This window comes from Pezoporus occidentalis, unplaced genomic scaffold (assembly GCF_034315485.1).
Source record: "Pezoporus occidentalis ecotype Australia unplaced genomic scaffold, CSIRO_AGI_Poc_V1 ctg29, whole genome shotgun sequence".
NCBI lineage: Eukaryota > Metazoa > Chordata > Aves > Psittaciformes > Psittacidae > Pezoporus > Pezoporus occidentalis.
The window spans coordinates 1,186,102-1,202,366 of NW_026914829.1; the positions used below are offsets into that span (position 1 = coordinate 1,186,102).

The 16,265-nt window shown below is 35.9% G+C and overlaps 1 protein-coding gene across 10 annotated transcripts in view; it reads left to right on the forward strand.

Moving 5' to 3' along the window:
• Positions 1 to 16,265, forward strand: part of KHDRBS2 (KH RNA binding domain containing, signal transduction associated 2) — a 363,971-nt gene that overhangs the window by 316,063 nt on the left and 31,643 nt on the right. For 6 of the 10 annotated variants that reach the window (XR_009966187.1, XR_009966191.1, XR_009966190.1 and 3 more), the window contains exon 9: positions 14,539 to 14,712. Coding sequence is in view for 1 of the 10 variants with exons in the window: in XM_062626121.1 (XP_062482105.1) it covers positions 14,539 to 14,636 (98 nt within the window). In the remaining 9 variants the exon portion in view is untranslated. Of the gene's footprint in view, positions 1 to 14,538; positions 15,628 to 15,963; positions 16,093 to 16,265 lie in introns of those variants that run through there. The other 4 variants (XR_009966194.1, XR_009966195.1, XR_009966189.1 and 1 more) reach the window with 3 other exon arrangements.

A 16,265-nucleotide genomic window follows, 5' to 3' on the forward strand; every position in this document is an offset into this window, starting at 1 on the left:
AGTAGCAACAATAACATCTTTATGAATGTGTGTGATTCAGTTACCCTTTGTTTTGTTTCCTTTTTGTATGTACTTTTTTATACCTGCAGTGAAAGGCCTTTCCTCCCCTCTACAGATCCCCTGTCTACCGCTTCTCTCAAATGCATCACTGTTTTGAGTGGTGCAGAAAAGCATAGTCTGAGCTCAGTAAGAGTTACCCACTGTTTAACTTTTAACTAGACACCCCCACACTGAATCTTGTGTGTTTGGGCAAGGCTTTTAATGTCACTCTTCCTCCAGTCCCTCGTTTGTAAAACTAGAAGAATATTACTTGTTTTCCCAGCAGGGGTTTTGAATGGACTAATTAGCTAAGGCTTACAAAGTGTTCAGAGAGTGGAATGATGACTAAATTTATGCTCTGCATGAAGCTTTTTTTTTCTTTTCTCATTAAGCAGCTGTAACAAACTCAAAATGCCTGGGTTTGCTTTACAAGACTTGTCTTAAAATATATGGTTGATAAGTGTGGACTTTCTGTTATGCCTAAACTATTTTCTGAGCTGCTATTTGAATACAAAGGTCTAGAATAGTGTTAGCAATAACCAGGCATAAACTTTAAAATTGAATAATATTCCAGGTTGCAATTTTGCTACTTTCTGAAATCAGTTACATTTACATGTGTGTAAATTTGTGCTTTTGTTGGTTCACATATTCAGCAAACTAGTAAATTTGCTAGTTCTGTGCTCTGGAAATCTGTAAATGAGCTTTCTTCATCACAGAGTTACTGCCATTTATTTGAGAAGGTAATTTGAATATACAGAGCTGTAGAATATATGCTATACTTCCTCACTTTCTGAATTCTTGGTACATACACTGATGTTCTCTCTGCATCTGACTTTTTCAGTGCCTCCCACCTAGCTAATAGGCAGCCTGGCGCCAACCCTTCTCATCCTCATGTAGCTTTTACCCTAATTCTCTGTTTCCAGATTTTCAGGATGTTTTGCAATTCTTTGTGAGTCTTCTGAACCCATCACACTGTATGAAATCAGCTGTCCCTTCATTTTTCACCTACAGTAATCAACACAGTCTTTCTTTCACCCTATTTCAGTTTCACACCTTGTTTTACCTTCCACAACACAGCTTCAGGGCTCTTTTCTGGCAAAATCTGTAATTCAGAATATATATCTGAATAACACCCCACACAAATGGCACATGAATGTACAACTGGTGTCTTCTTGCTGTCTTTTACATGTTTTGTGTAAGGACTTTTCACCCTTATCCTTTCCAATAACAGTATATGAATTATCAAAAATTGAATAGCTTGGCATTTCTTCATTTTCTGCTGTGCAACCTCTTGCTTCTAACTTATCGTTAGAGAGTACAGTTCTCACTCCTGAGAAGGTTTTCTTTTATTCTTTTTCATGAAGTAGATTTAACTAAATAACAATGCTATTTCATACTTACAATTTTATTTTTTAAGTACAAAACAGAGCTCTCTGTATTCTGTGAAGTAATTTACAGCACCATATTATCCCTATATGAGCTGCCTGCTATAATTTTCTTTCAATCTGATGAGATTTCAATGCCTGAGAAGTATCAGGTATTTTTTTGTCTCATGGGTTCTTCTAAGTTCATTTTACAAGAGCTTGTGGAGAAGTCTTTCTGGGGGCACTCTTTCCTCAGAAGTTCTCAAGGTTTGCACATTTAGGGATTGTGCACAGTAGGGTTGCAAAGATCACAGGGGTGTTTCAGAGAAAAGCCCACCTGAACAATGTTGTTCTCAGGAAGCCATCTTTCTTTTGATTAGATGGAAGTGCTAAACAAGAAAGGACCCGAGTCACTTATCTGAGGCTGGACAAGATGAATTCTTACATGCTATTCACCATTGTAAAATCCACAACTTAATTGCCTTGACTCCTTTTTCAATTTCTGATGTGAAGGTTCCTTGGAATTTGATCCCCTCTAACCAAAGAACATCCCGAGACAATAATAAAGTCAGTTGAAAGGGATATATGTAGAATCCCACTATTTCCCATGACTTAGGAATGTTCTGTGAATGAAAATTCAGAGCACAAGTCTATTGTGATTTGATATGCTTGCCACCCAGTCTCTCAGAGGATCAAAGTAGAGGCACTTTAAAGCATTCCCTGAAGCAGCCTCTGGGCACGTGGAAATACTCTACTAAGGAATTATGAGATTCGTACAATTTTTTTCTAGGATCAGGATTATACAGCTACTGCTAGAGAATTTTGAAGATGATTGTTCTGGGTTGAGGAAGATAAATTTGGGACATGTCTGAAAATATCTTGTGGACATAGCCCTTATAAGCTTCTTCATGTGAGTGATAAAGAAATAGCTTCAGCAGAAGCTTTAAAACTAAAATGTTAATCATTTGAAATACTGTACAGGTTTCAAAAACGTAAAGCATCCTCATCTCTAATCACACTCACTAAACATGATGATACTTATGTCACTGAAGGTCCTGATATTTGCAGATACAAATTTAAATTTAGCAGTCTAAACTAAGGTGACAACGTCATTTTAATTTGATGATGATGCTAATGTTTTAAAACAAGAGGCATGAAATTGGATTAACTTATGAACAAGAAATTTATATCCATTGCTCTCATTGCACTTTAATAATATTGTGGTTTCCCTTCTGGCACTGTTGTCATCTGAGGAGGTATCTATTGAAAGCATTTATTTAAAGTGTTAATGATATAAATCCTTTGGGATAAAAAGGACAGCTAAAAATTTGGTAACTGAGAATCTTCCCTGCCCATTTGTAATGTCATGCCTGCGTCCAAAAAGCACCTTCACTGGACAGGACCACTATAAAGGAAATACCTTTTGTAAACTGTCATGTTCTCATTTCTTTCTCCTTTTCCCTGTTTTTTAGAGCAACCACTGTTCTTGATACAAGTGTTGTGCTTGTTGTACTGTGTTAGGCCTCTTTAGAAAGATAACAGAGATAGTAGGACTTGCTAGCAAGGTGCATCCAGTACATTATAAGCTATATTAATTATATCTGACCTGCCTCACTGTTGGTTTATCTGAATCCTTTTTCTCCCTTGCACTGATCGGAGCACTCAAGGCTTCACTTATCAGTTACTGTTTCTGTTTTAGTTCTTCCAGAGTCTGGGGTCTCTAGTAGACAAGCTTTGCCATTTTCTGATGCAGAAGGTTGAAGAAGAGGCTTCTGCCTCTAGTTCAAAAGGTTGAAACTGTCATAGCGAAGATGAAGGAAAGTAGGAGTGTGCCTGTTCTCAGATGCTATAGTTCACAGCCTGGTGCATATACTGCCTTGTGTATTACCTGGAAATAATGGTGACTTATGGTTTTAATGGTAGGTCATGAATGACAGTATCTGAGAGATAGTACACTTGGACTTCTGTTGTTACTACCAGAAAAGCAGAAACATTAGGTAGAGGGTGAAAGGGGAGGCTTAAAATCTGTAACTTCCTAAAGCACCACAATTAAATTCGAATAGCACTATCTGCCAAAGGCCTTAGGCAAGAGTTAGGAAGGTTAATCTATACCTTGTCACCAACACAAAAAGGGAAGACATAAGTGAACTCCACTCACACTCCTGCTACTACACAGGAAAAGCTTGCAAGGCTGATTACTGCATGTGCTGCCATTGAGGCAAGGAGTGTCCTATCTTCACCAAAAAATTTCATATGTGTACATTTTCTCTAATTACCACATTTTGTAGTGCATATTCTACTCCAGCATTAAGGGCTTGCTTACCTGTAAGCAAGTGATATTTTTTTAAAAATAACTTCATTTTCAGTTAAAATTGGAGAACGAAACTTTTGGTGTAATTCCTTTTAACGCAAGATATCATTTAAGTTGTAACATGTTGCCACAATGATTTAACTACTTCACAAATAATTCCCTGCCAATCACTCAGTATGAAAGCTTTGCAGTTCTGATAACAGTTAGTTTACTAAGTATTGCTCTACACAGACAGCAGCACTTTATAAACAAATTCTTTATAGGACCAACATCTAAAAATGTACAGTAATATTCCACTGCTTTTTTTATTATCTTGCTTATTTTTTAATTTTGTGTTTGTCCTGAGGAGTGTATTATGTAGTAATTTTGGGGGTCTTAATAACAATGATAGTTTCTGCTGAACAAATAAAGTAAAAATAAATATATAGTGATGAAATTTGAGGAGGAAAGAACGTATGGAGGGTTCAAGCATTGGGAATTCTGATAAATAGGTTGATTGAAGAGATGTTACCTTAGAAGCCACAAATTTTCATGCTTCATTTCAAGACATAATCATGTTCATTTCATGGAGAAACTCAAGTAACTACCATCCTAGTGTGAAATAAACTGTGTATTGATTAATCTATGACAGTGACAAAGCCAGATGAAGCCATGCTGCAGTATACAGAGTAGTATTTGTATATTTTGAAAAAGTAGCAATTCTTAGTAATTGCTTTGTAGGCAAAGATAAGAGCTTTGTTCAGCTGTCAAGTCCAAGTTCTTTCTTCATTTTTAATATTAACTTTGGTGTTGTAGGTCATTGGTCCTAATATTCATTATGTTCAGGATGATAATGGATTCTTTACCCTATTTTCTTTTTTCTAGCCTAGTCTTAAAATGTAAGAAATCAGATTCTCAAATGAGGTAGTGATAGATATGCAGATGTAAGAGACAGGTTGATTCTTCTCATTACAGTATTTGACTTTGCACAGCTTGTGACTACAGGCAAGATCTTTGCTAACACTAATTATAAAGCTTTACTAATGTGCACTGATTGTGTGTTTATATCATCTGAGCACATGTATTTTGTATCTGGTAGAAAATATCACTGGCAGCATACCAAAGAAAACTTTCATTGGTTTCTAAGTCTTGGAGCATCTTAGCATTGATTAGGCATCTCAGAGGCAACAGGACACAGATTGTGCCAGTGTGGTGGGGTTTTTCTGCTTTGCCTCTACAGACCACCTGGCAGGCAAGTTAGCACATGCTCTGTGCTTCTCCACTAGCATAGGATCAGGAGTGCTCTTTTGAATCAGATTTTCCAGTTGTCTCCATTTATTGCTCTTCTTTTCACAGCACTGAGTGGCCTCAAAGTACAGTACTTCTTGTTCGAAAATAAACCAGAGGACACCTTCCCACTGTTTGTGAGAATTCAGTTCAGAGGCTCAAACTAGGGCCTGTCTGAAATGGAAACTCTCTGAAAGCCAAATAGTGTGAACATCAGGTCCTAAGCACCAGCTGTTTCACTCTGCAAATCATTCCTATTTGTATGCACTATGTGCCAATACTGAAATAGCACCTGAGTCCTGGTGCCTCTCCAGCTGTCCAGGCTAGCAACCTTGCTATGTGTGCCATGCTTCTGTCCCTGCTGTCCTTGTTTCAGCCTGCATGACCACCTCTATTCTGGGCCGATAGAGGCATCTGGTCATTCCCTGGGTATGAGACAGGCAGGTACCCAGCCCTGGAACTCAGAAGTGGTCCTGAGTCTTCCTGTACAGTACTGGTTTTCTCTCACCAGAAACAGGAGTTATTGAAGACTTCTACTGCATATGGACAGAAGATATGCCAAATAAATTGCCCTCTTTTAATCTTCTATTTCAGTCATTCCTATACTTACTAGGGTATCAGAGATCCAGTTCCTACTCTGTGGGGCAGAATGAGCTGTCAAAAGCATTTCCTTGATTTTCTGCAAAATTTAATCAATTCTTTTACTGGAGGAATCACCTTAGCTGTCTCCCAGATAGTATTCATTCCCTTAGAAGAGATTTATGATTTTCATAAGAGCCTGATTTTGAAGTTCTGCAGGAAAAGGAGCACATTTTGAATTGGCTATGACAGCTACTGTGGGGATGATACTGAAATTATTGCTGTTTTGTCAAATCAGTGTTTTAATTAGGCTATAATTCTTTAGAAAATTCCATATTTAAATCTGTCACATTCTTTTAACTGACTGTATATCCTGAAACTTTTGTATTTCAGTTATTCTGCTACAACACTGAAAAAAGTCCACACGTAGCATGAGAAAAGAGAGTGCTTTTAATTTATAGTGGCTTGTTGTGCTTCCTCTTACTCCTGAATTATAAATCATTTTCTATGTCAGAATAAAAATAAGTAAATCATGCAAAACTTTCTTATGTAGTATTTCAAATGGCAATTTCACTGCCTTTCACTATGGGAACCATAGAGTGGAGAATCCAAGACAGAAGTCCTATAATAGTAATGCACATGTATTGTTGACCATGTATATAATTCCAGACACAGTATAACACTGCACGTTTCATGTTCAATGTAAAATGATAGAAAAATAATTTACTGAAAACAAGAGAAAGATAAAACTCTCTCCACACTGTCACATTCACACTCCTCGCAGCAGCACAGATAGTGGTCTGTCTCCTGTTGCAGTTTCTTAGCTACTACCTCTGTGCTCTGATACTGCTCCTTCCCTGTCTGAGGCAGATGTTCACTGCAACAGTGGCTGAAGTTTTTTTTAAGAAATCTTCTCCAGTAGCCACTGCTCCTCTTGCTCCCATTACTTTCCCCCAGGGAGAGCTTGCAGGGTGGATGAACACTCCTCTATGTACTCCAGTGCTAAATCAGCTGAAGGATTTCTGTGATACTGCACTACCAGTTTAAGCTAGGGCAGTTCACAACACTAAAGCATATTTGGAGTACCCATGCAGGCTAATTTGTTAGCCCTCCTGAAGAGAAGGGGCTGTCAAACATAGAGACAATAGTTTTTTAGAACGGTTGCAGCTGATTTCAGAAAACAGGCTATTAAATCACAAGTTTTTCCTATTATTTCTAGTTTTGAAACCATATATACTGTATAAGCAGTAGGCTTAGTGAAATAAGTGGGGTTTAGCATGGTATAAGTAAACATAGTGGGTTTGAGCATGTGTTTTGAACACATTTTTGTCTTCTGACAAGATTCCACATTTCAAATAAGAAAGGTACCGTTTGTAGTTTGAAGGATAGCCACTGCAGCTATTCTCACAAAATTATTAAATGCATTGATACACAGGCAGAACATCCTGTGTGTATTTCAGTCTTTGCAGATAAGCAAAAGAGAGCAGAAGAAAAAAAAAAGAAAAATAAAGAAAAAAAAAGAGTAGATGTTCTCCTTAAAAAACAAACAAAGACAAAACTTGTTCCCTACTTTTTGTCTAAAGTAGTACTTCTCCAGTTATAGCACAAGAAAAGTGCAGCTGTCTTCTGTGTGAATTTATGGGATGAAAGCCTGGCTAATTTTAGTTGAACTCCAGTCCTTAGCTTGTGTAGGGCAAAGTTTCCAACCATTGCTTAATGCTTTGTCACCACCCATCTTTTCATGGAGAGAGAAGTTTGGAGGCTTACTAGAAGGAAATAATTCTCACTGTTCTCATTTTAAAGTTAAATGTCTGGTTTCTGTTGGTTCTTCTGCTCAGCACATCTACAGCACTTTTCTCTTACAGCTCAGGCAATTAATTACATGTAAGAACACCCTAGGGAGGTAGGTATTCCTGTCTCATTCTACCACTGAGGAAGCCATACCACAAAATATTAAACAATTATCCAAAGGCACTGAGCAAGCAAGGAGCAGAGCTATAATCACAATTCCCAGATTCCACTTACACTCCATCTCTACTGTGGTGTGCTCTCTCCAAATATATTCAGTATAATAACCTTGCAAAGATGAGAATTTTTTTTCCTCATAGGAACAGAATTTTATTCTGAACTAAAAGCAGTTTCTATGTTTTTAATACCACTGAAACCTAATAAATAAAATTATACCATTATCTTAATTGCCATTATATACTTCTTAAGTATATAGCTCTTTCTATCGCTTCTTGGCCACCTGTCCCAAAATAATTGACCAAAGATTAATAAAATTGTGCCCAAAAATTGTAGGCAATATTCAGATGTTAAATAAGTTACCAGGAAGAAGTGATCCGGTCTTTACTATTACAGAGTATAAACAATGAATATAAAGGTAAGATTATTAGGAAACACATATTCATATGCAAATCACATGCTGTTAATATATATACTTCAATTTAAAGCATCTGTTCATATGATCTGTGGTTTAATTACTTGTATTGTGGCCTCTTTGTTAAAGTTTTACCCAATTCTGGAAAATTCCATGACAAGGATGCAGAATGCAGACTGAAGAGTAGGAAAAAAGTGCTCTGAATATGCTCTTTTCTTGACTCTTGTACTAGAAGACATTTTTTATGTACTGATATACACCGCTTGGGGAGGGATAGATGGGCCACTATAAATTTTCCTGTGCTTTCAGTACTACATAGGTAAAGTAGTAAGACAAACAAGTTCGTATACTTCAACAACTGTTAAAATTACACCATTTAGTGACCCGACATTCAAAGGAATTTTGCTGGTTAAAAACTGGGACCTTTTTTTCATTTTGACTCTCCACTAAGAAAAAAGTCTAACTTAAATCTTGTATTTAAACAGTAAATCAGAGCTACTGAGTCTACTAGGAATTGATCAAGCAATAATCTTTAAAGATAGTCTCAGCTAATATAACAATAATGTCTATAAAAGATACTGGAAGTATTTCTATAATTCAATGAATACAGTAACTAAGAGTAAATCTGAATTTTAAAAAGTAGTGCAAAAATGCTAACATATAATTTCGATCAATCATAAACCAAGGGTGCTGATTGCTGTGATAATAGCAATTACTTTATGTATCCTAAAGGTGAGCTTCAAATATCAATTCACAGGGAGCATACAGCAAATTGAAAGAAGTATCCAGGGTAATTAAAGAGGCTATGCCCATGACTTCACATTTCTTATTAAGGTAGCCACCAAAAAATTTGCTATGACACTCATGACTGCACCTAAAATAATCCTCATGTCCAAGCATACTCAGATTCCTCAGCTATAAATCATCATGCTGCCATAACTTACAACTTTAGTATATGAAAGCAAAGCGTACAATAGTTCTTACCTGAGAATGGCAACATCTGAGAGATGTTTCAAGTTAGCAATAACACCAAATCCCTGGAAAAACTGGGCCCTTGACTGTCAGTTATTAAGCTGACTGTGTGGATTTCTTTTCAGTCACTGAGGAGAGTCAGAAGTGAAAAGGATGGGGGTAAAATGGTAATACTGGAAGGCGGGCTGGATGTCACCGAGGGAGCAGGGAGGTTGGAGTCCACAGGGTTTCTTTGCGCAGGAGTCAGAAGGAGGGAAATGAATCCGCCTGAAACCACAATGATTGCCTTGCAATCTCTACAGCTCCTGGACATGCTGATTCACAGACTCACTAGTGGTTCTCCCAGTTACTTTTCTCTCTCCAAGACTATAGCTCTTACCTGCTCTTCACCTGAAATTCTTCTCAGTTCCCATTTCATTAACACTTCATTTTACTAAGCTAAAAATGTCCAGGCTCTCTTTCCTCTTTCCATTCCATTTTGGCACAGTGTCTCAGAGAAAACCCAGATTCCACTGGTTTTATATGTTCTGAAACACAAAGCAAATCAGCGTGGGAGTCAAAAAGGCTGAAGAGTCTTTTGAGCCTTATGCTACCTAAAGAGCTACCCAAGCATCTGTGTGACTACTGAGGTAGTCTATATGGCTTCAGTCTTTTAAGACTATTCCTAAAGATTCCTTTGTCAGGAGCTCCCCTAGATGCTGAAAGAAAAAGGTTACCACGGAGTACTGGAATGGAGATATGAAAGAGGAACTCTGCACATCAAGTAAACTAGCATGCAGCCAGATTGTTCTTCATCAAAAATCCGCGTAGGAAAACCTACTAATAATCTGATTTCTTTTTTGGTGTGGCTGCATCTTGTGATTTTTTTGGCACTGTGTGATTCAGAAACTCTTCATAGTGTTGCTCCATGTCATCTTGTTTTCTCCATAATAAATGTGTCATCCTTTACTATAGTATGAGTGGTAGAGGCCAGTGTTTTCCCAGTAAAAGTTGTAATCCCAAAACTTTCATCTGTGTTTTACCTACAGATTCATATTCTGATGATGGTATTACCAAACAGATATAAATAAGATGTGACCGTCATCCTTCTTTGTTAAAGATTGAAATCAAGCAAATAGGTCTGCCATGTTAGTGGAAAAAGAGCATAAGAAACTGGTACCACAAGTTATATTTCCATTCTTGTTCTGGACCAGAAACTGTTACAGCCACAACAGCAATTTACTTTAAGAATACTCTTAGTCAAAGAAAAACAACTTCTTCCAATGGGTAACATAAAGTCATTTCCTACTATATGGGTATTGCCAGAAAGACTCTACATTTCACCTTTATATGAAGGTGTTTTGGTCCAGAGGTGGGGTAGGGGACTCAAATGGAACAAGCAATTGGTTTGTCTTTGTGTTGTACATTTAGTATTTTTACTACTTTAGTCACTTTCATTTATATAAATAAAGCTTCTCCTTTTTTATCTAAATCTTACTTATCCCCAGGGCCTCTCTGCAAATGCAATGACACTTCAGGAAAGGGTAATTGAACCTGAAGCACTTTTACAGCAAAATGCCATTTTTTAAAGGGTGTAATGAAACATATTGCAAATGCAGGTTTTTTAAATGTACTATATGGAAACTGATTGCCTGTAGGAATGAGTAACCTGAGGATTTAGGACTATATCGTATTGGCTGTCACTTCTTTAACCCTCTAGGCAGCAGCTTTCCGCTGTAGACTTTGGTTTCTTGTGGCTGTAAAACTCCTGATATTCAACAAGAGAACATCCTGAGCAGCTTAAAGAAAAAGAAAATAAATGGAGTGCACAAAAAAAAAAAAAAACAAACCAAAAAAAACAATCACAACAGGAATGTTTCTTGTTCCATAGCAAGATCAGCAGGTACCAAATCTTCTCCAGAGACGTCCACTGCAAATGCATGTTAGCCTGAGCCTCTGTTCAGCTCGGAAGCTCTCCCCACATGTTCCCTTCCCATGCCAGGGCAACAAGATAAGGAAATGCAGTTGCGGAGAAGACATCTTGCAGAGAAGAAATAACTTTCAGAATTTTAACAGGCTTTTTATGTTTTATATTTTCATTTTTCTGTTTTCACAGAGCATTATCTTTTCACAGAAGCAGTCTTTGATAGCCATTTTAACTACTGGGATTTTATTCTAGAATCAGGTAATTGTTTTCTTACTGGCCACAGAAGTCAGCAGTGATTAGCGAAAACAACATATCAACAACAAAATTATGACCATTAAAAACCAACAGGCTCATTAACTAAAATGTTTCCATTTTATCAAACTTCTTCTCTGTTACTTCTGCTCACTCCTGGAGTCTTTGGAATATAGGTCATTCTTTTGCAGTTGCAGATCTGTACCAACATTACATACTCCAATTAGTGAGGTAAAAAATTGACAGGTATTCAGATTTTTTTTAAGGGGGCCACTATGGTTTTTTTCCTGCTAAATGAAAGTGCATATATATTGAATTCTATTTCTTCAGGGAGAACTTTTTAAAGTCTTTAAATGTTAAGAAATTAAAATAGGCAGCAGCAACTTTTAAGTTTCAAAGGTGAATGGCCAGAAATAATAATTCTTTCTTAACATAAACAATGTTTTTATTCCTTTTTAAAATGAAGTTTGGACAATAAGGAGGTCAGTAGGTATATAATACTTTATTTATACTAGAAGAGTAGCCGGTACATTACCGATGTCTGACTGTCATAAACCAAAACTGGAAAGAAATCTGCATTACAAAACATTAAGCACTCATTGACAGGTCTAATATGGTTGAAAGGGCAAATTCACCCTTTGGTTTTGGGTAATATAGTTGATTTCAGTAAAGGAGTAGCTGAAATGAGGGAATTAGTGTGCCAGTAACACCTTATACCCAGAGGAGCAAATGAAAATCATCAGAAAATAAGAGGAAGGAAATAAGCATCCTCTCCAGCCTGCATTTGAGCCCATTCACAGTTCAACATGATGCCAACTTATTTACTCACATACTTCCTGTGTAGGGCTAAAAGTGTGGTATGACTGACAGCAAAATATATTTTATTGTAAAGGTTTTGGAAACAGTATACTGAAAATGTAGTATTGGCACACCATTCCATACATGTAGCTAATATTTCACCATATTGTTCCAAAATTCATTTGGCACTTGGACTATATTACACATGCCTATAAAAAGAAAAATCCAAACAAATTTTTCTGTGCTTGTATCAAATGATACCACTATTGTGTATGTGGAATTCTATACTATTACTAATAGACACACTAATCAAGATGCAGAACAGAAATAAAAACCTCTGTATGTATTAGTTTCACTGGTGAGTCTTGTCGTTTAAAGTTCATCCTAATCAAATGATATGAAGAAACTATTTAAGGAGAAACTAGTGAAGATTGAACTTTAGTGAGTTATCTATAACAAATGAGACCAAAGAAATCAAAACATGGACTTTTTACTGAACTCTTGTTCTGCTCTAAAAGGCATATCTATGAAGCCTTTGCTTGAGAGGAAAATGTTACTGTCACTCTAAAAATTTGCTTTAATAAAAGAAAATCTTTGACATGTCTTAATAGAGATTAACATTTTTTTTCAGTTCCCTTTTACATTTAATGCAATCATTCCATTAATCAAGTAGCTGACGATCTAAGGAAATGTAGTTTAGCCTTCACTGAAATGTGTGACTAATACAATTTTGATTTTTAATATTCTCATATTCTAGCCTATGTATTTTATTCTGCATAGAAAGTTCTATTCTCTTGTTTAGGTAATTCTGTTAAAAAACTGAACAAAATCTTTCAGTGCTTTGACTCAATTGGAACAGACACTATTTAAAAGTTAGGAATCTTGTTACTGCTTTCTGGCAGTGACCTGACACTTGAAAGCCCGATCTCTCCTTCCAGTAGCGGGAACAAAATACAAGAAAAAAAGAAAAATCAACTGAAGTTGCATTTACTCTACAGGTACATCAGGAGTCAGAACTCAAGAACATCTTTGCTTGGCCTAACAGAAAATAAATTAGAAAGTTGCATGTAACATGAAAAATGTAGTAAAAATATGTTCTTCTTGGCTCTGAGGAATGAGTATTTTTGTCCCTGCTCACCATAGCTAATATGTCCCATACTGGCTCACAGCTTATCCCCTTACACCTGGCAGTTCAGCAGGTTTCACATCTGTATTCTGTAAAGATGAATTTTATTGACCTTGCTGAGCCAGGAGTACTCATTTCAATACTTTCTGGCTGAATGGGGTAGCAAAAGTCTAAACCAAGACCAGAGCAAGGAAAATGTTTTCTGAAATTTTGATTTATTCAACAGGCACTTAAAAAATTTTTGCATGGATCAAAGCATAAAAATTATGTATCTCTTAAAAATTAGATACACATGGATTTTTAAATTTATGGGGGAAGAACTTAGGATGTTTCAAATCTGCAGCAGTTTAAACTGCTCTCTGCTATCTCTGTTTTTTTATGCACTTTAAAAACTATTATTTTTTTGTCCTGGTATCAGAAGGCCTGATCCTTACTTTTATGTTTTACAGACATTATTATCCTAAGCATGCATGCAATAAAAACATGATGATCACTAATAAAATACAATAATACAGAAAATAACTAACATTTGCCACACTGGTTTCTAAATAATTTTTATATTTCATTACAAAGACATAGACAGAATATCATACAACTTTAGGGGTATGTAGAAATTTTGAAACTTCCTTGTGAAGTTGCAATCTGATTAACAAGATTAATATTGCGTTATGACGTGATGTAAGCTAGATGATTTCTGCATTTTAGTTTTAATCACTGTGTAATCAGTTGAAGTCAGTGGAAGACAAGATCAGAAATCATTTCAGAAAACACTGGTTTAGGTGAGAGTTCAAGTTTGGGGTTCAACTGCTGGACCACAATTGTAGGTAGTTTCCTGTTTGATGATTTGGAATATTTAACTTCCAGAAATACCTTGTCTGTGGGGAGAGAGAAAAAAAAAATCGTAGAAGTTTTGTAAAAACTGAGCTAGCCTTCCTGAGTGTATTACATTCACAAAATTTGAAAAAACATTTGAAAGATAATACAAAGTAAAAACTCTTTGGCAAAACTCTTTCACTTAGTGCAGTAACATCATTTATTCATATTGTTTTTCTTCCATTATTTTATTCCTTTTGTTCTCAAATGGAAGTAAAAAATCAAATGTATTTCTATTATCTTTTCATGATTCAGCTCCTCATCTTATGAATATATCAACTGCATTAAATGTTATTCACATTGGTGCTTTAACTTAAATGCTTGAAGCTCAAAACATCAAATAAATTCTCAGCTGGCAGCCCGGTGCAGTGATTTTTCCAGAGCTGACTTTCCTGCCACCACAGTAGGTATTCATTCTCAGCTGAAAGTGAAGGAGTAAGCCTTTTTTCATCCTGAGATGGACAGGTTGCCTGTGTAGAGAAGTAGGTGGTTAGTTTTCTGTAAGTTTTTATGGCAGGATAAAGAAATGGATCATAGCACTATCCTCACTTTATTTTTCTGAAGCTTTCAGCCAAAACCCTTGAGAATTTTGTCAGGCATTAGCAGTGGCATCACTCTGTTCCTTCAAGTTTAGATATTTACAAAACATGTTTTTTTCTGTTCTGTTTTTAGCACAAGAAGAATGGGCTACAACCCGTTCCAGCCTAAAGGCGCCACCTCCAAGGTCAGCCAGAGGGGGTTACAGGGAACACCCCTATGGTAGATATTGAAGGTCCTCCTCATCTGTGACCTCATCTCAAAGACAATTATTAGCCTGTGGTCTCCACATAAACAGCAACAAGACAAGTAATAGTCCATTTCTTTTCTATCCTAGGGATTACTGCTCATTATTATCCTATGTACTACTTGTATTTCCTATAGCATTGGAGTGACATTGACATTAGTATTATTTTATAACACGGACTTAAAAAAAACAGAGACAAAAAGCCTTTGGCAAGCATTGTCTATAAACCATTCAAAGATGATGTTCTGTTGGTTGTATTCATTGCTGTGTGTAACTTAAAAAGCATGACACTGTTACAGATCTTGAGTCTCTACATACTAGCTGAGTTTTTGTTTAGGGTTGCTGAAAGACTGTAATATGATTCCTTTTTTTCCCCTTTTTTTTTTTTTTTTGAACCAGACAATAATCAAGCTGTAGATAAGATGTTTTAACCTGTCTTCTTTAATATATGTTAGTTTAGATTAAGATGTTCAATATTAAGTTTGTAAATTTAATTTTAAATGCTGTTTTAATGGGGTTGAAAACAAGCAGCTACTGTATGTATGTAGCTAACTGAATTTGTTCAGTGTTTTAACCTGTATTTGTTAAAAAAGATCACATAAAGTTCCATGTGTAAGCTTCTCTAAATAGGAAACCATAATTTTGTCAAATATGTTTGCCATAATTTGTCAATAAAGCTGAAACCTTTTGTAACAAACTAAATTTGGAATTACTTGTTTTCTAGCTCTAAATGCCTGCTTTATTTCTTTTTCAAGAGATGCCTAAAATGTTTTTTATATAAAAATTACAAAAATGAACCCAAGCCTGTTTTAAGATTTTTTGTGTAAGACTTTAAAAGTTGTATTAATAATTCTGGTTGTTAAATAATTTAAAAGTTAACAAACTAAACTGTTACATGAATCATGGTTAGTATCCACTAATGTATAACATGTTAATGGAAAAAAATGCTTTAGAACAATAAATGGATTTTAAACTATCCTCAAAGCTTGATCTTGCTAAACACAAACTCTGATTGACTTGTTTGTATTAGCATGTCTCTCGTGAGAATGTAATGGAGTTTAAAGAGGTAAGATTACCACTTACCACTGTTAGACTGTCTAAATGCTAGTTCTTCAACCTTTGAGTTTCCCCGCACATTAAATATCCCATTCAACATGTAAGCATTGCATAGATTCACCTATTTGTTTTCACTCAGAAGAGTGCGTTGACTGCATTTTTCGTAGTATATAGCAATTTGTCTTGATAAACAAATCATCAGTGTCACTGCCCAGTTGTTGGTACTCAACTTCAAAAACTTTATTTGTAATTTTCAGTGCTAAATATCACCGCCCTTGAAGGCAGTTTAGAGGGCTGATATTTCTTTTGAGACTATCAGACTTGATGGCTGATGATTATTAAGGAAATATGTCGCAGGACTCAAAGGATGACTAAACGTTAAACAGGTAACACTAACAGTAACTCTGTAATTTTGAGTATGCAACAGTAATGTTAAATATTCTCAGTTATTAATTTACTGATAGTTAAAAAAGTAAACCTACCAAAAGATAACAAATAGGTATATAGGCTATTAAAACAACTAATTAACATTAACTAGTGACAACAAAATTATTCTACA